The following is a 26196-nucleotide window of genomic DNA, read 5'->3' on the forward strand; positions in this document are numbered from 1 at the left end:
TAAATATTAAATTATTTTTACCATGTCTTACGGTGAACTTCCATGAGATTGGGCAACTTAGTTCTTATACCTAAGGAAATGGATTTGAACATCTTGGTTATCAGTTTTACACTTTTTAGTAGGCAAGTGTTTTAATTTTTTTTTTTTCACTACAATATACAAATGTAAGTGAGTCAAATAGAGTTCAAAATTTATTTGTGAATAAAGAGAGAAAAACGATTTCTTTGAATAGTCTGTTAAAGCTAAAAAAGAAACGCTTTGAATAAATTTTTGTCAAGTTTAGGATTCACCACATAATTGTCACTCTTAATTAGAATAACATCCCTTGTTTGTGCTATCCTGTTCTGTTTTCCCAACATTGTTTGGAGTCTGAGAAGGTTAATACCATATCTTTCTTAAAAGTAAAAATCCTTTGAAACATAGGGCCAGGTATGTTACCAGGAAGAAGGATCTTCGGTCTTGAATGCTTATATCCCCCTCTCCTTGTGGAAAGGGCTGTCACTCATGGCACACTATCATTGTTTCATTTGAGGTACTTTCTATTGACTATGAGCTCCCTTTACAGTATATTTGGGTTTCAACCCTGCTTATGTCCACTTAAATCATTGTGCAAATATTTTTTTGAACCAGAATGTGCCAGATCTCTTGGAGGAATTTATTTTGCCTATCTAAAGTTTCAGCTATGCGCACCTTTGATTATACTGAATTTGTGTCTTAATTTATAGGAAAGTGAAGGAGAGGATGATGGTGGTGCTGACTCTGATATGCAAGAGATTTTGACGCCAAAGATGAATAGGCGTCAGAAGAGCTTAGCCACTCCCCAACCTTCTCCTCCCCCTGTGCCTGCTGTGTCTGTGCCTGTGCCTGATGGTGAGTAAATTTAGCTGGTTTTAAGTTATATTCGGAGGATGAAATAAAGAACAGAATATGCTTATTCTAAATAATAGCTTAGTGCTAATGTATGAGTAATAGCCGCACATTAAAAATAAAAAATTAAAATAAAGTATGTGCTCTAATCACCCATTCACATAGTCAGGCTTATGTCACATATCGTAATAATGAGCAAATCAAATTCAATCTTCCTTGGAAGAAGCCTAAATTGGCTTCTAACCTTGGGAACAATATCTTTTTCCTATTATTTAGTTCGTGTCCTTGTGAATTTGTTTGATTTATCCAGCTTGAGCTTTTGTTAAGAAAGGTCCTTTGTTGTTTATTAAAGGTTATTTTACCTGCTAAGAAGGCCGTACCCAGTATTTTTTTCGGAGGCGGTTTTACTCAAAGATTTTTTTTCGGGGGGGAGGGGGTTACATAAAAAACATGAAAAAACACATACAAAATTTGTTTGTATCCATTTTTGTTACGTTATTACGAGTCAAACAAAGATTTCGAGGGTGGGGGGTACGGCCCACTTAACCCCCCCCCCCCTCTCTGGGTACGGCCGTGCCTGCTAATAAGAATTTGGAAACTAAAAAAGGCTTCATTTAAAATGCGTGCGCGGATATTTCACTATCATCACTCGCTGGTTATTTTCTTTGAAAACATAAAGTACTTTTTTTCAAACAAATTAATTATGGCTCCATGTACCCACGCCACGCCTCTTTGCATACAAAACGACGTTTGACGCATTCCCTTTGCCCAGAAACCATTATACTTTTGATGGTTAAGCAACTCCTGACCTGAGGTAATCCTTTGTGTGAATGAAACCCTTTATTTGGTTCATTCGTAATGACCCAACAGACGTAGCGCTTTCCTCTTACGTTTTAAGTGTTTACGCACGAATGATCAGCTGACTTTTAATAGAAAAGGTAGCCTTTTTCTCGCAACCATTTTTAGTTTGTAAAACATGGATGCTCAGGGAAGAAAATTTATTTGATCAAGCAACATATTTAGGGAGATTGAATGAGTGGAACTCTGATTAAGTGTTTCCTCAAATCCATAATTGAAGATATTTAGCTATTCAAATAACCAGCTATTATAGTGTTTTAAGAAAGAATATTTAGTTCAAAAGTTGGCAAAAAAAAACTTGGTTCAGTAAGACCAAATTGATCCACAACTTAAAAAGAAGAAGGTGAAATCTCGGTTTGTGTGTTTTAGGGATAGGAGCACTCTTGAGGGAAGATGAAAAAAGTTCCTTCTAAAAGAATTCCATGGTGATCCTTAGAGTTTGTAGTTTGGCTTATTGAAATGTAAATAAATTGTCGAATTTGAATTTATAAACTAATAACAGTAACTATAATATCAATCAACAAAAAGAGCAAACGAGAGCAAAAAAAGAGCGAACGAGCTCCTGCATTGAATAATATTTCGTCTGAATTGTCAGTCGTCAAATTTGTCAAACATTTTTGTAAAGCCTTTTTGTGGTGTAAAGTAACGTACTGAGGACAATATGGACATGAAGCTTATATAGAAGGATATGGTCTAACCCATCTTAAAAACCATCATAAAACATGTTTACGTTTAGAGAAAAATTTGTTTACGTTTAGAGAATTCCAAGTTGGGTTTAAATAAGCTGAGTTGGTGCTTGTAGTTCTTATTTGCTATTAAAACTAATATGGCAAAGACTTCTTTATACTCATTTCTGCATACTATTTGGTATTTGGTTATTTAAATTAAGTAAGATCTTTAAAAAGGATAAATGCTGGGACATATAGAAGGATGTACTCTGTCCCCCACCAAGCCTTGAAAGTTTCAACTTAAGGCCCTCAGCTGTTTGTGATTACGTCAATTTATTATTAAAAATATTTGTTAAAAAATTTAATGGTTTCAATACTTGAAATTCTCAAACTTGTTCAAACCAGTTCTCAAACTTGACAGGGCAGATATTGGGATTAGTGATAATCAGTTTTGGTGATATCAGTTTATTAAGCTGAGAACTGGTGGCACATTGATTTGTTTGCTCAAACAGATGTTCATTTCTTTCCCGTTAAAAGCCATTTGAGTCCCCCAGAGCCAGAATCATTAAAGCTTCAGGACTAACAATGAAGAAAAAAAAATATTAGAAAAGTGTTAGTTCTGCTTTTAATTTATCAATTATTTAGTTTGACGTAAGTGGACGTAATTTATTAATTTTGTCTTTGGTTTCTATTTAGCTGGATGAATTCTAAAATGGACTTGGTCAAATATGCGAGTAAATGAAGAGTAAAATAGAGCCACCCTTTGAAAAGTAGGTTTGAGAATGATTGGCGACAAATATAAACAGACAAGGATATGCAATAACTAGAGCGGCCTCAAATATTATTTTTCCTTTTAAGCTGCTTTACAATCAGAGTTTGGTCATTTCCTCACCTTGCTATGTCAAATTAACAAATAAATCAGACACATCCTATGTAAAACTTTTTTTTCACTTAAATGAGGTCTATCAAAGACAATGACGTGTTTTTCCCACAGACATAGATGCATTACACTAAAATGTTTTAAACGACCATTTACGATTTAAAAAAGAAAGCTTAATTCAGTTGGTTTTCATTAAAAACCCTATTTAAATAACGTATAAAAAAAAATGCAAATGAAACATGAATATCCTAACCAAAGTATACGCAAAAAAATAATTTTGTCACTGTCACGCCTATAGGTGGTGTTCTTACAATTTCACACTTCAGAGGTAATTGCCAGAACTGTTTGTAAAGCTATTCTCAAAGGGCCGACCTGCAGAGCAATGTTGGCAAGGAGGAGGTATCTTCACTGTCTAAAGAATGTTTGCTTTAACCTAGAACCTTGTTACCAAAAACAATTATTATACCTTCTGGGTATTGTAAAATAAGTAGAATATTTTGAATATAGAAAATTAAAGGAAATTGTAAAGAAGGTAAACATCTTCCGTGAGAGGCCCTTCTTCACGTCCCTACTTTAGGGTGCATAAATCTTACCTCAAGATTTGAAAAATTTTTAAATACATCACTTTTTCCTAAATATTACAAATACGAAATATGACCCATCCCCCCCCCCTAATGAAATCAACAGTTTCTCTGATATGTTGAATCTGATGGTGTGATTTTTAATAGGATTGCTTAACTTTTTGAGGGTGTTACCCCCTTTTTGAAAATCCGGCATTTTTTTTAGGCTCATTGGTAACATTAAAATTAATGAAATTTATATATTTTTAATCAGTATAAAAAGTCGGATGTTTTGAGTTATCTATTGTTATCGAAATTCCGTTTTTTATAGTTTTGGTTACTATTGGGTTGCTCCGAGTTGCTCCTTACTTACAGTACGCTATCACGAACTCTTTGATGTTACAAATATAAAACATTTTATTGCTAGAAATCAGAGTTTGAACAACACTACGAATTTACTGTCTTACCAGCTTATCTTTCAATTTTTTTTTGGCTATCAAATTTATCATTACATCATTCATTTACTGCTAATTATTTATAGGAATGCCAACTGTTGCTGAAGTCTGTAAGAACTTTGATCTTCAAGATGTTGACATAGAATACACTGATCAGGATTTCCAAAATTTGACAAATTACAAATTGTTTCAAAGTAGGATCCGCCCTTTTATACAAGAAACCAATCCTAAGGTATATTTTATTCATTCTTACATTTTTTTCAAAAATACCGTAATATATTTGTATTTTTTTAGGTAAGTTTTTTCATCACTATATTTTACTCATTCTTAAAGGATTAACGAATAATTCAAGCTTGTAAAATGAGCAAATTTTATCTGCTGCAAAAAATTTCTTGATAAAAATATCAGTGATATTTACTTACCGTAAAATTTAGCAGCGAACCATTTATAATGCGCAAATGCCAAAGGCAAATTGAGCACTACACTAATTGAAATTAATAATTACCACATCTACAAAATTAAAGTACTGGGAGAAGACATGGAAGTCGCTGCCTCTAGATCAGACACCAGGAAAATGTATCACCTCCTAAAATCAATCAGGAGTAAATCACATAAGCCTACTAATACATCCGTCGAAGATGAAAGCGGCAAGTTACTCTCGAATAGTACCGAAATAATAAATCGCTGGAAGGAGCACTTTGACAAACTACTTAACCAGCACCAACTCTCCACAGCAATAGATGACAATCAGCGGTGCCATAATCCAATTCGTAGCCCTGATGACCTGCAGGAACCAAGCTCACCCATCAGTATTTACAATGACGTGAATGGGGTTTCCCCCACGTTAAATGAAGTACAACAAGCAATCAATTGCCCTAAAAGCAATAAAACCCCTGGTTCTGATGTCATTCTGACTGAACTTCACAAGTATAGAGGGACAGCACTTGTCAACAGGATTCATAAACTAACTTGTCGTATATGGGAAGAAGAGCTCCCCTAAGACAAAGCTTATGGTGTTTGGTATATCATCTCGAGATTCTCCAGTTTTACCAGAACAGTTATCTGTAATTAAGATACCTAAGTGTAAGCATCTAGGCTTTCTAGTAGACCCAATAGCAAGATGTAGATCATAAATTCAGCCGAGAATCTCTTTGGGAATCGGATTCTTCGCGTAACTAAATTACTCTCTATGGAACCAGAAAAATGTTGGTCTGAAGACAAGAATAAGGATTTACCAGGCCCTTGTTCGGTCTGTCTTGCTATACGGCTGTGAGACATGGACTATGAAATCATCCGACATTCAAGCCCTCAATGTATTTGACCATTCATGTTTAAGGAGAATCATTGGCACTAAACCCCGTGATCGTGTCAGCAATGACAAACTCCACAAAATCTGCTATCAGCGTTCTGATTTGGCCACAATAATTAAACAAAGAAGATTCCGATGGTTCGGCCATACACTTCGCCGCCCACACCACACCTCTGTCAATAAAACCCTCAGATGTACACCTCTTTCGGGATGGAAAAAGCAACATGGGGGACAAAAGAAAACGTGGCTCGCCTGTATCAAGGCTGACCCAGACCTAATCGGTGGCTTCAAGAAGTATGGACGAAGATGGGAAAAGTCCTGGCTCGATTTGATTGAGCCACTCGCAAACGACCGAGACTCTTGGCTTACTACAAAGGCGAAGCTACTGGACGCCAGGGGAGATCAGGAAATCAAAAATACCTTGATAAGCTATTTAGACCAAGCACAAGCCCTGTAAATGACTTAACTTCAATTGGGAGGCGTAGCGGCAATAAAAACAATGAATTGGCGCTTTACTTAAAACCAATTTTATTACAAATATTTTCTTTTGTACTTTATATTGAAAATAAACATTAAAATTATAGTAGAATTTTGAACTGATGAGCTTTCAGCAATTAATGTGTTTATACATCAAATATTTAGTTCAATTTATTAGTTACTTCTAAAGTTGTTCATAAAGAATATAGTTTCACTACAAACAAGAGTTGGGGTACTACCGCCTTCTTTAACTGTAAAAACCAAAAGCCTACTGCGTTATTAGCGCGTCATTGAAAACAAATTATATTAAAAAAAATTTCTTTTCCAGTTCTTACAGCAATGAAAATAAAAATAAAATTACAGTGAAATAAATTCTTGAACTGCTGGATCTTTCAACAATTAATATCATTATGCATCAAATATTCAATTTGATGCAGTTTATACTTTCCAAGACTGTTCAAGACGCATATAGTTTTCAGCAAATCGCCAATGACGCAGTAAGTTTTAGACTTATACAGTGAGAGAAGGAGGCGATACCCAAACTTTTTTTGTAGTGAGTTTTGTTCGTTTCAAGCTTGATTTGCATATTCAATTGAAGTTTCACTCGATTTGAGATATATTTATTCATTTACATTAATATCTATTGTATGTTTGTTTGCATTGATTGTTTATCTTATTTCTGTTCGTTTTAAGTTTCATCTATACTTAAATAGCAAAATATTTTTTTTCGTTTTAAGCTTGGCATTACTCGCTTTAAGATCTATTTATTCATTTACATTATTTCTTTTATGTTTTTTTGCTATGATTGTTTAATTTCTGTTCATTTTGGGTTTCATTTATTCTTTAATAGCAATTTCTGGTCGTTTTGAGTTTAACAGGTATTTGTATCTGCTGAGCTTAAGTTTAAAATGGCCTTTACTTTTCTTTGAAAAACTTTTTTTTCGGAGTTTTTTTTTAATTAATTTTTGTTCGTTTTGATTGCAAAAAGTTTCAAATTTTTAAAAATTCCTTATTTCAAAATGAAACTTAAAAAAAAAAAATCAAATGTTATTCAAAGTATCAAAACTGATATCAAAGTAACAATATCAAAGTGAAAAAATGGGTTTGTGTCAACCTAGGAGATTTTATTATCTGATGTTTGAACTATTTTTAACAAAATGGGTATTTAAAATTTTTTATCGGATGGGTTTGGGGACTCTTTATCGATCTCTTTGACTCTTTAAAAGGGAACTAAAAATTTCTATTTTCAATCAAATGAGCCCTCTTTGAAGTTTATATGAGCATCCCTTCTATAAGAACCATATATACCCCCAGAATATGATTTACAACGCCTGTCCCTGGGCCCTGGGGGGTTGTGTTGACCCCGTAGTTTTAATATCTGATGTGTGAACTATTTTTAACAAAATGGTCGCTTAAAATTTTTTATCGGATGGGTTTATGCAACCGGTAAACCCAAAGGCGTGGATGGCGGGAGTGGCTAGTTGCCCTCTGATCTTTTTTTTACTCTGAGAAAATGAACTAGAACTTTTAATTTCCATTCAAATGAGCCCTCTGAAGTTTATACGAGCATCCCTTTCATAATAACTATGTACAGCCCCAAGAAATTGCATACAATGCCTGCCTCCCGGGTCTGGGGGGTTGTGTCGACACCGGAGTTTATGTTATCTGACCTTGAACTATTTAAAAAAAAATGACTCTCAAAAGTTGTATCGTATGGGTTTGGGGAAAACGGGCTTGGCGGGGGCTAGGGGCCCTCCGATCTCTTTTGACTCGGAAAAATTGAACTAGAACTTTCAATTTTCATTCAAATCATTCCTCTCTGAAGTTTATACGAGCATCCCTTCTATAAGAACCATATATGCCCCAAGATAATGATTTACAACGCCTGTTCCTGGGCCCTGGGGGGTTGTGTTGACCCCGTAGTTTTAATATCTGATGTTTGAACTATTTTTAACAAAATGGTCACTTAAAATTTTTTATCGGAGGGGTTTATTTTATCCGGTAAACCCAAAGTGGAGGGCCGGTGCCCTCCAATCTCTTTTGAATCTTAAAAAGAGAACTAGAACTTTCAATTTCCAATCGAATGAGCTCTCTTTGAAGTTTTACAAGCACCCTTTCCATCAGAACCATATATGCCCCCAAGGCAAAACTTACAACGCCTGCCCCCGGGCGCTGGGGGCTTTGTCGACACCGGAGTTTTGTTATATGATCTTAGAACTATTTTTTACAAAATAGCTATCTCAAAATTTTCATCGGATATATTTGGGAAAAAAGGGCGTGGGGGGGGCGGCTGGTTACGCTCCGATATCTTTTGACGCTTAAAAAGTGAACTAGAACTTCCAATTTCCAATCAAATCAGCCCTCTCTGAAGTTTATATATGTAGTTCTCCCATAAGAACCATATGTGCCACAAGGGCATAGCTTATAGCCCTTGCCCCAATGACTGTGGGGGGAGTGTTCTGCTCAAACATATACTTTCCAGAACTTTCAACTATTTTGAACACAGTGGCCGGCTAAAAAATTTGAGTGGATGTGTTTGGGGAAATGGTGGGCATGAAAGGGGTGTTAGTTGCCTTCCAGTCTCGACTATTAAAATGGGCGTGAGAAGGGCGTTAGTCGCTCTCCAATCACTTTCAACTGTTAAAAATGGCACTAACCCTTTCAATTTCCAATCAAATGAGCCCTTTTGAAGTTTCTACGACAACACTTTCAATAAAAACCTTACATAGCCCTAGGGTATAACTTACAACCCTTGCCCTGAGGGCTAGGGGGGGGGGGGTTGTCATTCTCAAAGACCTAATTTCCAGAACTTTCGACTACGTTGAGCAAAATGGCTATCTGAAAATTTTGACTGAATGTGTTTGGAGGAATGGTGAGCGTGAGAGGGGGGTTAGTTACCCTGCAGTCACTTTTGACTATTAAAAAGGGCACTAGCCCTCTCAATTTCCAATTGAATGAGCCCTTTTTGAAGTTTTACGACAACTCTATCTATAAAACCTTATATGCCCCCAGGGCATAACTTACAACCTTTGCCCTGGGGGGTTTGTCATCCTTAAATACATAATTTCCAGAACTTTCAACTACGTTGAACTAAATGGCTGTCTCTAAACTTTGATTGAATGTTTTTGGGGAAATGGTGGGCTTGAGAGGGGGGTTAATTACTCTCCCCTCACTTTCGACTATTAAAAAGGGCAATTTCAATTTCCAATCAAATAAACCCTTTTTGAAATTTCTACAACAACTTTCTATATAAAACTTATATTCCCCCAGGGCATAACTTACAACCCTTGCTCTGAGAGCTCTGAGGGGATTATCATCCTAAAAGACCTAATTTCCAGAACTTCCAACTTTTAATAGTCGAAAGTGATTTAAGGGCAACTAACACTCTTCTCACGCCCACTTTTTCCCCAAGCACATCCGATCAAAATTTTTAGATAGTCATTGTGTTCAATGTAGTAAAAGGTTCTGGGAACCAGGTCTTTGAGGATGACAACCCCCCCCTCCCCCCGACAGCTCTCAGAGCAAGGGGTGTAAGTTATGCCCTGGGGGGAAATAAGGTTTTTTATAGAAAGTGATGTTGTGTGCAGGTCAGCATATGTATCTAAAAGTTTCTTTTAAATTAAAAACTTTCCTTGATAAGATGAGGGTGGTCACCTACTGCACTCATGTTGCATTCAGTACCCATAATAGGTCTACTATATTGAATACTATTTGTATTTTAATTTTATAGGTTCCAATGTCAAAACTCATGATGCTTGTTGCTGCAAAATGGCGGGAGTTTTCTGCAATGTCCCAGCCTGTAGTTGCTGAAGAACCTGAAGAGTCATCAGTTCTGGCAGAAGACAGTGAAGGAGTTGAAGAAAGCGACGTCAGCGCCTCTCGTGCTGCAACTCTTATAGAATCTGAAGAGGAAGAAGAGGAGGAGGAAGAAGAAGAACGTCCGAAAAGGAGTAAACGCACCCTTAAAGGTCGTGGAAGAACTAAATCCAGAGGAAGCAAAGTTCCGACATTAAAAATAAAACTTGGGAAGCGAAAACGTCGGGGCTCGGTATGTTTTTTTTTTCGAATTAATTAAAAAAACTTTCCACAAAATAAGTTTTTCAAAGAAAAGTAAAGAACTCCATTAAAAAAAAATGAGCAAAAATAAATAATCTACCAAGCTTGAAACTACCACAAATCAGCATCGATAAATAAATGAAACCCAAAACGAACAGAAATTAAAATAAACAAAACGAGCAGAAATTAACATAAGTTGGGCGCAAAACCCCTATGCCTTCCCAAGGCCAGAACAAAATTTGCACTTTACTGAAAAAAAAATACAAATGAATGTACATTGTCAGTTTAATATACATAATACTGATATTTAGTAATCAAAATGTTAAAATTATTCGATTTATCAAAGCTATAAAAGTAAAAATATTTATATTTTTTTCATTAAAGTGCAATTTTTGTTCTACCCTTCGGAAGGCACAACGGTTTTGCGTCTTGTTTATGTACATTTCTTTGTGTTTCGAGATGGACTTGGTTAATTATTGTAATTTCGGTTTGTTTTGGGTTTCATTTATATATCGACTCTATTTTATAGTAGTTTCGCGCATGGTATGTTATTCTATTTTATTTTTGCTCATTTTATGCTTAATGGAGTTCTTTACTTTTCTTTGAAAAACTTATTTTGTGGAAAAAGTTTTTTTAATTAATTTCTGTTCGTTTTATATTGACATAGTCTTCAGGGAAAAAGTAAATTACACTTTAAATCTTTTCGTTTTTTAAGACTTTATAGTTTGGCCTGCTATTTGTATGCTGGAGAAAAAATTTCAGCAATTTTTCACAACATACACCATTTTAAAAATCTGGACACAAATAGTACTGTTTAACTTAGTTTCATACCTCCTCTAGTTGACCTGAAATGGAAAACTTGATACCATTTGCAAAAAAATCTGTCTACTTTCTTTGTTAGCTTGGATACATTTACACTATTTTGATTTGGTTAAATTTTAAAAGCAGAAGTAGCCACGAAAGTTTGAACATAATACCCTCAGTCGTTCTTGGGATACTGCTGAGATGCCTTATTGGGAATTAGCATTATCAAAGTTCATTTTGATTTAATCTTGAGGCAACATTTAGTTTTTAAACATAATGGGCAAATGGGAGGGTGGGAGTGGAAGGGGTATTAGTTGCCCTCCAATCACTTTCGACTTAAAAAGGGCATTAGCCCTTTCTATTTTCAATAAATTGAGCTCCTTTCGAAGTTCCCACGACAACTCCTTCGATACGAAGTGCCCTGGTCTAAACAACAACAAAAAATATTACTGTTCACTTTCGGCTATTAAAAAGGGTAATAGTCCTTTGAATTTCAAATCGTATGAGCCCTTTTCTGAGGTTTCTACGACAGCGTCTTCTATAAAAACCTTATATGGCCCCAGGGCATAACTTAAAACCTTTGCCCTGAGGGTTGCGGGGGAGTATACTCCTCAAAAATATATTTTCTATCTGTAAATCAACTACGCTGAACAAAATGGCTATCCCAAAATTTTTATTGGATGTGTTTGGGGGAATGATGGGCGTGGGGAGGGGGGCTAGTTGCCCTCCAATAACTTTCGACTATTAAAAAGGGCACAAGTCCTTCCAATTTTAAATTGAATGAGCCATTCTTGAAGTTTCTACGACAATGCCTTCTATAAAAACCTTATATGCCCCCAGGGCATAACTTAAAACCCTTGCCCTGAGGGTTGTAGGGGAGTGTCTTCCTCAAAATGATATTTTCTACCTGGAAATCAACTACGCTGAACAAAATGGCTATCTCAAAATTTTGATTAGATGTGTTTGGGGGAATGATGGGTGTGGGGGGGGGGGCGGGCCTATGTGCGCACTAAAACATTTCGAATAATAAAAATAGTAAAACCCCCTCAAAATTGCAAACGAATTAGCCCATTTCGAACTTTCTACGACGACACCAACGATACAAAGTGCCAAGTCGTGGAGAAAAAAAAAACAACACATTGTGCCCACATCGTTCTTTACTTAGGCAGCGCTAGCGCGCTGCCTATGATTTGGATCAAAATGAGGGAAATCGTGTCTTCTTGCCGAATTCCCAGGAATATCAAATATCCAGTGAACTATTCTAGCGAATGTCCAGTGAATTATTACAAATATCGATAGAAGCGCAAATTATTCGAAAATTCACAATACTTTCAATGTGCTTATCAGCTTATCTAGATAACCTTGTGTTCGTATTTGCGATTTAGCTATTATTTTTCATTGTTTTTAAAAATGCTACTCAGGTTTTTAAATTATTCATTTTCGAAGTGAAGGAAATAGTAAAATTCATAACGGTTTAAAATAGACAGTTTCCACTAACGGCCAGTATTTGGAAACATTTGTATAAGTAGCCAAAAACCTAATCTATTAGAAGATCATAGTCATGGTTTAAACTTTAAATAACATAAGCAGATAATTTTATGCGGGAACTGTAATTTTTTATTAAGCTCTTATCGCCACACTCAAATCTCGTCATTTAACTTTCATTAATAATTTATATGACCATAATATATGACAAAATGGCAATAATTCATATATTTTAGTAAGAAAACTTTGGAAAGTAGGTTTCATTTTCCCAAAAAAAAGAACTTTCTTGTCATCATTTGCCATAAAATGAAAAAAAAAGGAACTTAAAAAAATTTTGAAGTGTTGTTTGTAGTGAGGAGATTGAGTGGTTTTGATTTCCTCTCAAGTCAATTGCAATCTCCAAATCATTTTTCCATTGGCTTGTCTTACAAGTTTTTTAAATGATAATGTTAGATAACGAAATGATCACAACTTAAGAGCCTATTAAATTCACTGACAAGAGCGGATCTAGAGGGGGGTGGGGGTATCCCGACCCCCAATATTTGTTCTAGTGCTCTCATTCCATTACAAAAAATAAACTTGTCAATTCGGTCAATTATTGGTGCCCTTGTCACATTGGCCAACTCTCCCCCCCCCCCCAAGATTTGTTCCAGATACGCCTTTGTTCATGACTGTATTTATTTTATATTGACTATATACCAAATTGACTGTAGTCCTAATTTTTTTTTTCTACAGCTAATTTGCGCAAATGTGAATCTTAAAAACGTAACGTTTCTTAATAATTAATATAAAAAAAACTTTCCGAAAAATAAGTTTTTCAAAGAAAAATAAAGGCCATTTTAAGCTTAAGCTCAGCAGATACAAATGCCTGCTAAAATTCAAACTCAAAACGACCAGAAATTACTATTAAAGAATAAATGAAACCCAAAACGAACATAAATTAAATAAACAATCATAGCAAAAAACATACAAGTAATAATACAAATGAATAAATAGATCTTAAAGCCAGTAATGCTTAGATTGAATATGAAAATCAAGCTTAAAACGAAAAAAAAAAATATTTTGCCATTGAAGTATAAATGAAACTCAACGAACAGAAATTAAATAAACAACCAATGCAGACAAACATACAATAAATATTAATGTAAATGAATAAATAAATATTAAAACGAGTCAAACTTAAATTGAATATGCAAATCAAGCTTGAAACGAACAAAAATCACTACAAATAAGAGTTTGGGTATCACCTCCTTCTCTCACTGGTAAAGTCTAAAACCTGCTGCGTCATTGACACTTTACTGAAAACAATATGCGTCTTGAACAGTCTTGGAAAGAATAAACAATATCAAACTGAATATTTGATGTATAATAATATTAATTGTTGAAAGATCCATCAGTTCAAGAATTTATTTCACTGTAATTTTAGTTTTATTTTCAGTGCTGTAAGAACTGGAAAAGAAAATATTTGTAATATAATTCGTTTTCAGTTAAGTGTCAATAACGCAATATGCTTTTGGTTTTTATTTTACAGTTAAGGAAGGGAGCAGTATCCAAACTCTTGTTTGTTGTGAAACTATATTCGTCTTGAACAACATTAAAAAGAACTAATAAATCAAACTGATATTTGATGTACAATGATGTTTATTGCTAAAAGCTAAACAGTTCAAAATTTTACTATAATTTTAATGTTTATTGTTCAATATTAAGTACAAAAGAAAATATTTGTAATAACATTAGTTTTCAGTAAAGCGCCAATGACGCACGTTTTGGACTTTATCAGTGACAGAAGGATGCAGTACCCGAACTGTAGTTTGTAGATCGTTTCAAGCTTGATTTGCATATTCAATTTAAGTTTCACTCGTTTTAAGACTTATTTATTCATTTACATTAATATCTATTGTATGTTTGTTTTGCATTGATTGTTTATTTAATTTCTGTTCGTTTTAAGTTTCATTTATACTTCAATAGCAAAATATTCTTTTTCTTTTTAAGCTTGATTTTCATATTCAATCTAAGCAATACTCGCTTTAAGATCTATTTATTCATTTATATTATTACTTGTTGTATCTTTTTTGCTATGATTGATTATTGAATTTCTGTTCGTTTTGGGTTTCATTTATTCTTTAATAGTAATTTCTGGTCGTTTTGAGTTTGAATTTTAAAAGGTATTTTTACCTGCTGATCTTAAGTTTAAAATGGCCTTTACGTTTCTTTGAAAAACTTATTTTTTGGAAAATTTTTAAGTTAATTTTTGTTCGTTTTTTATTGCAAAAAGTTTCAAGATTTTAAAAATTACGTATTTCAAAATCAAACTTAAAAAAACATCAAATGTTCACCAAATTATCAAAACTGGTATCAAAGTAACAATATCAAAGTGAAAAAATGGATTTGTGTCAACCTCGGAGTTTTTACTATCTGATGTTTGAACTATTTTTAACAAGATTGTTATCTCAAAATTTGTATCGTATGGGCTTGGGGAAAAAGGGCGTGGGGGGGGGGGCTAAATGCCCTTCGGTTTCCATTGACTCTTTAAAAGGGAACTAGAACTCTATTTTCAATCAAATGAGCCCTCTCTGAAATTTATACGAGCATCTCTTCTATAAGAACCATATATATCCCCAGAGTATAACTTACAATGCCTGTCCCTGGGCCCTGGGGGGGTGTATCAATCCTGGAGTTTTAATGTCTGATGGTTTAAATGTTTTAAGCAAAATGGTCACCTAAAATTTTTATCTGATAGGGTTTTCCATGCGATGAACCCAAAGGAGTGGAAGGTGGGAAAGGTTAAATGCCCTCCGATCTTTTTTTACTTTGAGAAAATGAACTAGAACTTTTAATTTTCATTCAAATGAGCCCTCTGAAGTCTATACGAGCATCCCTTTCATAAGAACCATATTCGGCCCCGGAACATAGCTTACAATGCCAGCCCTACGGGCCCTTGGGGGTTGTGTCGACACCGGAGTTTTGGTTATCTGACCTTAGAACTATTTTAAAAAAATGGCTATCTTAAAATTTGTATCGGATGGGTTTGGGGAAGAAAGGGCATGGAGGGGGGCTAGGGGCCCTCCGATCTCTTTTGACTCTTAAAAATTGAACTAGAACTTTCAGTTTCCAGTCAAATGAGCTATCTCTGAAGTTTATACGAACATCCCTTCCACAACAGCTGTATATGCCCCCTAGTCATAACTTACAACGCCTACCCCGGGCCCTGAAGGATTGTGTCTACTTCGGAATTTTCTTTGTATGATCTTTTAACCATTTTAAAAAAAACGGCTCTCTCAAAGTTCTTATCGGATAGGTTTGAGGTAAATAGGGCGTGGATAGGGGGGGGGCTAGTTCCCCTCCGATCTCTTTTGACTCTTAAAAAGTGATCGAGAACTTTCAATTTCCAATCATATGAGCCCTATCCAACGTTTGTGCGAGCATCCCTTCCATAAGAACTATATATGCCCCCAGTGCATTGCTTACAACGCCTGCCTCCAGGCCCTGGGGGGTTTTGTTGACCCCGGAGTTTTCATTATATGATCTTTGAACTTTGAGAAAAAAATGGCCATCTCAAAGCTCTTATCGGATGGGTTTGAGGAAAAAAGGGCACGGAGGGGAAAGGGGGGCTAGTTGCCCTCCGATATGTTTTGACTCTTTAAAAGTGAACTAGAACTTTCAATTTCCAATCAAATGAGCCCTCTCTGAAGTTTATCCGAGCATACCTTTCATAAGAACCATATATGCCCCCAGAACAATACTTACAACGCCTGTCTCGGGCCCTGGGCGGTAGCGTCGACAAAGCAGTTTTTCTTATCTGACCTTTGAACTATTTTTAACGAAATGGCCATGAGTAAAGTTTTTAATAAGTTTTTGTTATATGGTCTTTGAACTATTTTAAATAAAATGGCTACCTCAAATTTTTATCAGATGTATTTGGGGAAAAAGGGCTTGGGGGGGGGGGCTTGTTGCGCTCCGATCACTTTTGACTCTTTAAATGGCAATATAACTCTCGAATTCCAATCGAATGAGCCCCCTTTGAAGTTGATACGACGACCCCTTCTATATGAAGTACCTCTGGGAAAAAAATAAATGGAGTTTGGGGGAAGGCTAGCTGCCTTTTATTTACTTCTTACTCTTAATAAGTGAACAACAAGGTGAAAGTTTAGATTAGATGAGCTCTCTAGGAAGTTTTATACGAGCATCCCTTCGATAAAAACCATATATGCCCCCAGGGCATAACTTACCACGCCTTCCCCTGGGCCTTGGGGGGTTGTATTGACACCGGAGTTTTTCTTATCCGACCTTGAACTATTTTTAACAGAATATCTATCTCAAAATTTTCATCAGATGGGTTCGGAAAAAGAAGGCGTGGGAGGTGGCCTAGTTGCCCTCGGATTTCTTTTGACTATTAAAAGGTGAGCTCGAAATTCTAAGTTCCAATCAAATGAGCCCTCTTCGAAGTTTATACGAGAATCGCTTTCATAAGAACCATATATGCCCCAGGGCGTAACTTACAACGTCTGCCCTCGGGCCCAGGGGGGTTGTGTCGACACCTGATTTTTGTTATCTGACTTGAACAATTTTTAAATTAATGGCTATCTAAAATTTTTTATCTGATGCATTTGGAGAAAAAGGGGGGTGGGGGGGGGCTAGTTGCCCTCCGATCTCTTTTGACCCTTAAAAAATGAACTAGAACTTTCAATTTCAAATCAAATTAGCCCTCTCTGAAGTTTTTCCGAGCATCCCTCCCTTAAGAACCATATATTCCCCCATGGCATAACTTACAACGCCTTTCCTCGAGACTGGGGGGGGGGGCTGTGTCGACCAGGGAGTTTTCGTTAGATGGTCTTTGAACTATTTAAAAAAAATTGCTACCTCAAAGTTCTTATCGGATGGGTTTGAGGAAAAAAAGGCGTGGAGGGGGGGGGGGGGGGGGAGGGCTAGGTGCTGGCCAATCTCTTTTGACTCTTAAAAAGTGAACTAAACTCTCAATATCCAGTCAAATGAGCCCTCTCTGAAGTTTATACGAACATCCCTTCCACAACAGCTGTATATGCCCCCTAGACATAACTTACAACGCCTACCCCGGGCCCTGAAGGATTGTGTCTACTTCGGACTTTTCTTTGTATGATCTTTGAACCATTTTAAAAAAACGGCTCTCTCAAAGTTCTTATCGGATAGGTTTGAGGTAAATAGGGCGTGGACAGGGGGGGAGGGGGGGCTAGTTGCCCTCCAGTCTGTTTTGACTCTTAAAAAGTGAACGAGAACTTTCTATTTCCAATCAAAAGAGCCCTCTTCAAGATTTATATGATAATCCCTTTCATAACAACTGTATATGCCCCCAGTGCATTGCTTACAACGCCTACGTCCAGGCCCTGGGGGGCTTTGTCGACCCCAGAGTTTTCATTATATGATCTTTGAACTTTGAGAAAAAAATGGCCATCTCAAAGCTCTTATCGGATGGGTTTGAGGAAAAAAGAGCATGAAGGGGAAAGGGGGGCTAGTTGCCCTCCGACATCTTTTGACTTTTAAAAAGTGAACTAGAACTTTCAATTTCCAATCATATGAGCCCTTTCTAAAGTTTATACGAGCAAACCTTTCATAAGAAGCATATATACCCACAGAACAATACTTACAACGCCTGTCTGGGCACTGGGGGGGTGTTGCGTAGACACAGCAGTTTTTCTTATCTGGCCTTTGCACAATTTTTAACGAATTGGCCATGCGTAAAGTTTTTAATAAGTTTTTGTTATATGGTCTTTGAACTATTTTAAATAAAATGGCTACCTCAAATTTTTATCAGATGTATTTGGGGAAAAAGGGCTTGGGGGGGGGGGGCTTGTTGCGCTCCGATCACTTTTTACTCTTTAAAGGGCAATATAACTCTCGAATTCCAATCGAATGAGCCCCCTTTGAAGTTTATACGACGACCCCTTCTATATGACGTGAATCTGGGAAAAAATAAATGGAGTTTGGGGGGAGGCTAGCTGCCCTTTATTTACTTCTTACTCTTAATAAGTGAATAAAAAGGTGCAATTTTCGATTAAATGAGCTCTCTAGGAAGTTTTATACGAGCATCCCTTCGATAAAAACCATATATGCCCCCAGGGCATAATTTACCACGCCTTCCCCTGGGCCTTGGGGGGTTGTATTGACACCGGAGTTTTTCTTATCCGACCTTGAACTATTTTTAACAGAACAGCTATCTCAAAATTTTCATCAGATGGGTTCGGAAAAAGAAGGCGTGGGAGGTGGCCTAGTTGCCCTCGGATTTCTTTTGACTATTAAAAGGTGAGCTCGAAATTCTAAGTTCCAATCAAATGAGCCCTCTTCGAAGTTTATACGAGCATCCCTTTCATAAGAACCATATATGCCCCAGGGCATAACTTATAACGCCTGCCCCCGGGCCCTGGGGGTTGTGTCGACACCTGAATTTTGTTATCTGACTTGAACAATTTTTAAATTAATGGCTATCTCAGAATTTTTATCGGATGCAATTGGGGAAAGGGGGCGTGGGGGGGGGCTAGCTGCCCTCCAATCTCTTTTGACTCTCTAAAACTGACCTCGAACTTTCAATTTCCGATTAATTGAGCCCTCTCTGAAGTTTTTACGAGCATCCCTCCCTTAAGAACCATATATTCCCCCATGGCATAACTTACAACGCCTTTCCTCGAGCCCGGGGGGGGGGGGGCTGTGTCGACCAGGGAGTTTTCGTTAGATGGTCTTTGAACTATTTAAAAAAAAATGCTACCTCAAAGTTCTTATCGGATGGGTTTGAGGAAAAAAAGGCGTGGAGAGGGGGTGGGGGGGGAGGGCTAGGTGCCGGCCAATCTCTTTTGACTCTTAAAAAGTGAACTAAACTCTCAATATCCAGTCAAATGAGCCCTCTTTGAAGTTTATACGAGCATCCCTTCCATAAGAACTATATATGTCCCCAGGGCATAACTTACAACACATGTCCCCAGGCCCTGGGGGCATGTGTCGACACCGGAGATTTTGTTATAGGATCTTTGAACTATGTTTAACAAAATAGCTATCTCAAAATTTTTATCGGATGCATTTGGGAAAAAAGAGTTGGGGGGGGGGGGGCTGGTTACCCTCCGATATCTTTTTATGCTTAAAAATTGAACTAGACCGTTTAATTTCCAACCAAATGAGCCCTCTGAAGTTTATACGAGCATTCCTTCTTCAAGAAACATATATGTCCCCAGGGCATAACTTATAACCCTTGCCCTAAAGACTGAGGGGGGAGTGTCCTGCTCAAAGATATAATTTCCAGAACTTTCAACTACGTTGAACAAAATAGCTATCTCAAAAATTTGATTGGATGTGTTTTGGGGAAATGGTGGGTTTGGAAGGGGTGTTAGTTGCCTTCCAAGCACTTTTGACTAGTATTAAAAAGGGCACTAGCCATTTAAATTTCCAATTGACTGAGCCCTTTTTGAAGTTTCTACGACAACGCTTTCTATAAAAAAAAACATTATATACCCCCAGGGAATAACTTACAACCATTGCCCTATAGGCTATGGGGGGTTTCATCCTCATGGACCTAATTTCCAGACTTTTCAACTACTTTGAACAAAATGGCTATCTCAAAATTTTGATTGGATGTGTTTTGGGAAAAGGTGGGCGTGAGAGGGGGGTTAGTTGCCCTCCAATCACTTTCGACTATTAAAAAGGGCACTATCCCTTTGAATTTCCAATCGAATGATTCCTTTTTGAAGTTTCTACGACAAAGCTTTCTACAAAAACCTTCTATACCCCCCAGGGCACAACTCACAACCCGTGCCCTGAGGGCTGTGGGGTCCTTCTCAAAAACATAATTTCTATCTGGAAATCAGCTACGTGGAACAAAATGGCTATATCAATATTTTGATTGGATGTGTTTGGGGAAATGGTGGGCGTGGAAGGGGTGTTAGTTGCCTTCCAATCACTATTAACCCTTAAAAAGAGCACTAGAACTCTCGATTTCCAATCAAATGAGCCCCCCCCCTTGAAGTTTATACGACGACCCCTTCCATATGAAGTGCCTTTGAAAAAAAATAATAAATAAATAATAAAACATTGGAGCCGTATGGCCTTTATTATAGGCAACGCTATAACGTTGCCTATAATAATAAATAATATAATAAAGTAGCGTTACCTCTTATTAAGTTATAAAAAAAAAAAAAAACACCTCGTAACAGTAATACATTTATGGTTTTTAGATAATTTGTAGTAATAGGCTAAAGGATTGCGTGTTTCAACAAGAACAACCTAGATTTGATTAGGAGAAGAGTTATTTCAGAAACTCTGACTCAAAGAGTGCCCCCAACACAAGTGCAGAAGCTCTGTCAATGTTTCTGCAATAACAGTGACATAGTATGAACAGTGTGTCTCCCATTTATTTTTTATTTTTTTGCCACTATGTATAGAAGGGGTGGTCTTAGAAAAAGGGAACAGGGCTCATTCAATTGGAAGTTAAAAGCCCATTTTAAGACACGGAAAAGCGCAATGACACTCCAGCTTTAGCAAAATTTAAGGGTGGGGTAGCCTTACTCTTATTTGTGGTAATTTCTACTGGTTATAAGTTTGACTTGATTACTCATGATGATTCCAGGTAATTGTAGGTTTCATTTATTCGTCCATAATTATATATGCTAGTTTTAAGTTCGAATTGATTATAGATTTTGATTTCTATTCGTTTTAAGTTATACTAATTGTATGGCTCTATTTCTACACATTAAAGGCATTGTTATTGCTCTTTACTTTTTTTTTGAAAAAAAAAGACATAGACATAGATCTCATGAACGTAATTTTAATTCTTTGGTAATTGCTCGGAACCGGTCTTTTTTTCTTTTTCAAATCTTCATGTTGTCATATGTTGTTTCTATTTTCTGGTCGTTGTATTTTCTCTATACAAAACAGAACTGTCTGTTCCTTAGATTTGACAAAGTGCAGTTTTGATTAAGCATGAGGTATAAACAAATTTAGAGTCCATTAATCTACCTATTTTAGGGGAGTTTGATCAACTCCCCCCCCTCCCAATTAATTCCCGTGCTTAGCCATTCAGGTTTAATTTTCAGTATTTGATTTTTTATTTTATTCTTTAGATTCTCTCCAAGATCTTTTAACAAAAGAAAAGAAAGGCAGTTGAAAATAAAATAGCCTCGAAAAATCATGTAGCTTTGGAATCTAATGCTACTTTTTTTTCAGGATGATGATGGGAGCCGAAGTGAAAAGGATTCTGATGCTGAATTTGAACAGCTGCTTCAAGATCTTGAAGAAAAGGAAGATAGTGACAAGGCCAAAAAAATGGAAAGACGGGCGAAAAATAAGCGAGGATCTGCTCTCAAGACAAAGAAAAAACTGAAGACTACCACTGGTCTCCCTGGCAAGGGTGGCGATGGCTATGAGGTACAAAATAGCTTGTTTTTCTTGATTTGATAAAAGTGTAAGGATTTGTCCAATTGGATGCCTATGCTTTTATATGAAAATTTCATCCTTATGTGAACCTTACGATACCATTGACATGTTCTATCCTTGAATAGTTTTATTGGATTTTTTTTTTTTTTTTCTCGTATTGACAAGGCAAGAAAGGTAACACGACAGAAAAAAAATCTAGGGTTAATGAAACTTGATCATTTGTTCCCCTTTCTGCTCTACTTATCCTTTAACCTATTTTCTGGCTTTTCATTTCTTTTATAAAGAAAACCAATTGGTTGATAGAAAAAAAAGAAGCAAGAACCTAAATAATATTGCAGGGATTTCCCCTTTTTTTCTGTGATAAACTGACCATAGTAAATTTTTTGCTTGAGCAGAACAACTATAGGGTCACAAGGCAGAGATAATTTGTTATGAAGGAAAGTGTGGGATCACAAGTCAACAGTATTTGAACATGTTTAACAGCAGAATTTGCCATTTTTTTTTTCTCTTTTCTTCCTTCTTTCTTCTGTTTTTTCTTCCTTATCCCTTCCATGTATAATTTCTAACTTTTGTTTGATAGTTTTCACTCATATCTCTTAACACCTTCAGTAAGAAAGTACAGGTCAATTTGAGGCACAACGTACAAGTTAATATTTGGGTTCTCTACCTTATCTATTTTTTGGATTAAGTGTCTTCTCGAGATCTTCATTATTCCCCAGTCGAACTTCTCTTTTTTGAAAATGTAATTTTCTGGTCTCTTTTCTGGGTATCCATTTCTATCTGAAGACAAGGAACGTGTTTTTCCCTCAGAAATGAAATTCCTATAATTTTTATTTGAATTTCTAACTAATCTGACTTATGGGATTCCCTTAGTAAGGCTTGAAAGAATTTTTTTTTTTTTTGAAATTTATTGTTAAATTTCGAAGTTTATTTCCAAATAAGTTTATTTCTTTTAAAAATTTGTTCATTAAATTTGCAAAAAGAGCTACGAAGAGATACTAGAAAAGGACAACTTGCAGGGTAACAAAGTAAAATAAATACTCCAAATACTTAAGAAATTTCTTGAATATGCACTGTGTAAAATAAATAATTATAAAACTTAATTAAAAGTCAGTTAATTAAAAGTCAGATAAATCTTTCAGCGTTCCATTTCTAAAGTTTTTAGCCTATGCGCACCATATGCTCAAAATTTCGCGCACGTGGCCCTTTTCTGTATAAATCTCTATTCTTTATGAGAAACATAATAATGTATCTTTATAGAAACATATTATAAAAATATGTATGCGCATCTATATATTTCTTTTCTGGGAAATATAAGAATGGTGCATATTTTTTAAGCTCAGCTGAACGAAATATTGTTGAGCTGGAGTAGAATTATTTAGGAATAGCCTTATAAAATAAGGATAAACTAAGAGTTGGACCACCACCAAATATGGACTATTTTTCTAAATCAGTTTTTTGACTGTGTCTAGCCTATATCTATCCTTTTCTCCTCCTTAGACTGATCATCAGGACTATTGTGAGGTATGTCAACAAGGTGGAGAAATAATATTGTGCGATACTTGTCCAAGAGCTTATCATTTGGTGTGCCTTGAGCCGGAACTGGAAGAAGCTCCTGAGGGTAAGTTACTTTTTGTTTGCTGTTACGAGTCGACAAAAATTCATTTCTGTACCTTAGACTAAAAACTGGATGATTAAATTCAATTTGCAAATTTTTGGCATTTGATTTTTCTGCAGTCCTGGCTTTTTCTGGCTTTTAATTTTCAACACTAGATGAAAATTGTACAATCATTCGATTCCATCAATCATTCGATTTAGTTGTATAAATCTACCAAAATAACATTTTTGAAATTCACTTTGTATTTTTTTCCTTCAAGTTGAAGAATACATCGGAAAGGCATGAAAAACATCTGAAAAGGAATATTTTCCTATTTTTGAACGTGTTCAGGTAATTATCTCAGAAAAATTTCTTAGTGATATCAAATTTCTGGTTGTTGAATGGATGCACCTGAAACTAGTGAATCTGACATTGCTAGCGTTTTATCCTTTCTATGCAAGTCGCAGCTTTAAGCTTGTCTTTCATATATGCTGACTATAGAACAAACCAATGAGTATGGGTAACTTACAATAGTGGGAACTGGCGCTAGTGGCATTTTTTCAGGGTAATAACAAGAATAGTTAATTTAATTTGTCTAGTTGGTAAAGTTAGTGTAGTAGCAAGTGTCTGATCTTAGTTCCAGACTGGAAAACGATTACAAAACTTGAACAAATTTAAAGTGTCGCCAAACGTTAGATGGCGTTGATGTTTTTTTTCCGATACTAGCGCCAGTTTGTACTCTTATAAGTTACCCATACTATTTGGAAGCAACTAACAATTACTATTGATTTGGTGAATAAGTCCAAAGATCATAGTTAATGTTCATAGAGACAATGAACCTTCACCAAACAAAAAAATTATGAAGTTTTTAAATTGAACTTCACGGTCATCCAGACTTTGGGCACCAGTATCAACCACGGTCATAGTTAATATTTAATTGGTGTTGGGTAATTCACAAGCCTTCCATTGGCTTCGAGATAATTACCCTGTTTTACATGCTGAAAATACTCTGTCACTACACACTACATAACGTTTGGTCATTTTACCTAAACTACACACTGACACATATTTTGTAATGACTTTATCTTTGTAGGTAAATGGTCTTGTCCTCACTGTGTATCTGAAGGTGTTCCCGAAAAAGCAGAGGAAGAAGAAACGAAAAAGAGGAAAGTTGAGCCAGATGTCTGCAAAGTCTGCAAGGAGGGTGGAGACGAACTACTCCACTGTGACACATGTCCACTCTGCTTTCACACTTTTTGTCTGGTGCCACCTCTCACGTCTAAGCCTGAAGGGAGTTGGATATGCCACCGTTGTCTGTGTGAAGAAATGCCCTACAAGGTAAGAAGCTCCCATTAGTTATCGCTTGGTTATTGCTCTTAATCATAAACTGTAGGCTCGGGCGGGGGGGGGGGGCGTAGGGATCAGCCTTTTCTTATTATCCAACGAACCTCCTCCAGTAAAGTTTTGAGGAAAACGCATTAAATGCGTTTTCTAGATGTTTAGAATTTGTAAAGCTTTCACAATTTCTAGACCTTTACAAGAGTAATTTGAAGTTTTGTGATTACTACTACTACTAACAACTCACTGCAGTGCCAAGTCACCTAAGGCCAACACAGCTACGTACGCTCCTCCTCCATCCTAATCTATTCAAAGCCTCATTCTTTACATCCTCCCAGGAGGTTCCCATTTCCCTTAAATCTTTCTTTACGACATCCTCCCATCCCAACCGCGAAGGATCTGCTTTCTGTTTAGCCCTAGACGGTTGGCAGAAAAGGACAATCTTCGGCTATATTCCAAAGTAATTTCAAGCATCAGGGGGTTTTCTTCTAAACTAATAGCTTAAAGAAATGGATTGCGGAAAAAGCGACGCCAGTGGGCAGTATTGACTCTTGTCTGGTAATAATTTGTCAACTTGCAAAATGTATGAAATGATTTTTGATCACATAATTATTCAAAGGCATACCTTCTTTTTAGTAAATTTAGTATTTTTTTTTGGCTTTACTTCGTTCTATCTAAACAAAGCCTATTGGCCATTTTGGTATTAGGCCAGACAAAAGAAAGGATAAACGGTCTGGTATGAAAGAAATTCCATTATTAGAATACGTTTTAAAACTTGGGTTTTTCTTCTTACATTTAAGTTGCAGTTACCGATGTTTCTTCTTCTTCTTTTTTTGTCGGCTGCCATTTATGCTCTGAATTTTGTCTTTGGTCCAAATAGTGATTTTGTTCATTATATACTAGGAAATCTCGATTTCTGACTCGGCTTCGCAATACTGGATGTCCAGTGAAATATTTGTCAACCAAACCAATACCACACCATTACCAAACCACACCACACAACCAAATCACAACAAAATTATAGTGATACTTAAGCTTTAACATTCCAAAAGCAATTAAAGATTGATTGTTGACGTCTCTTCCGCGAGGGGGGGGGGGGGATCAGAAATAACTTTTTACTGGGGTTTTAAAAATAAAGAGAAAAAGGCTAATCTTTTAGAACAAGATCATAGCGTTGAAGCTAATAATCTTAAAGGATTCATTGAGAAAAAGTTAGAAAAACTACTTCGCTTTATTACAATCATTTGTGATTTGCTTAGGAGCAGACCTCGCGATGGAATGGAGCACGCGGGGCGTCGCTTGGCAATGGTGCTTTGTAATTATGCTTCCCTTCCCTTTTTTTCCGGGAATTCCCTAGATTTTAGAACAAAAGATTTTAGTTTAAAACATTAAATTCAGATACAGATCTGTTGCATCCAAAATGTGTAATTTAATCCCTAGTGTTATCAAATT

At 36.3% G+C, this 26196-nt stretch overlaps 1 protein-coding gene across 1 annotated transcript in view; it reads left to right on the plus strand.

The window, feature by feature from the left end:
* Mi-2 (chromodomain-helicase-DNA-binding protein Mi-2 homolog) overlaps positions 1-26196 on the plus strand; it is a 155925-nt gene that overhangs the window by 23975 nt on the left and 105754 nt on the right. The window contains exons 4-9 of the mRNA XM_089093591.1: positions 726-870; positions 4375-4520; positions 9805-10122; positions 21600-21800; positions 23310-23430; positions 24500-24744. Of these exons, the coding sequence (XP_088949717.1) occupies positions 726-870; positions 4375-4520; positions 9805-10122; positions 21600-21800; positions 23310-23430; positions 24500-24744 (1176 nt within the window). The remainder of the gene's footprint in view (positions 1-725; positions 871-4374; positions 4521-9804; positions 10123-21599; positions 21801-23309; positions 23431-24499; positions 24745-26196) is intronic.

Source organism: Artemia sp. Qi Xiang Cuo, chromosome 8 (genome assembly GCF_049724085.1).
Source record: "Artemia sp. Qi Xiang Cuo chromosome 8, ASM4972408v1, whole genome shotgun sequence".
Taxonomy (NCBI): Eukaryota; Metazoa; Arthropoda; class Branchiopoda; order Anostraca; family Artemiidae; genus Artemia; species Artemia sp. Qi Xiang Cuo.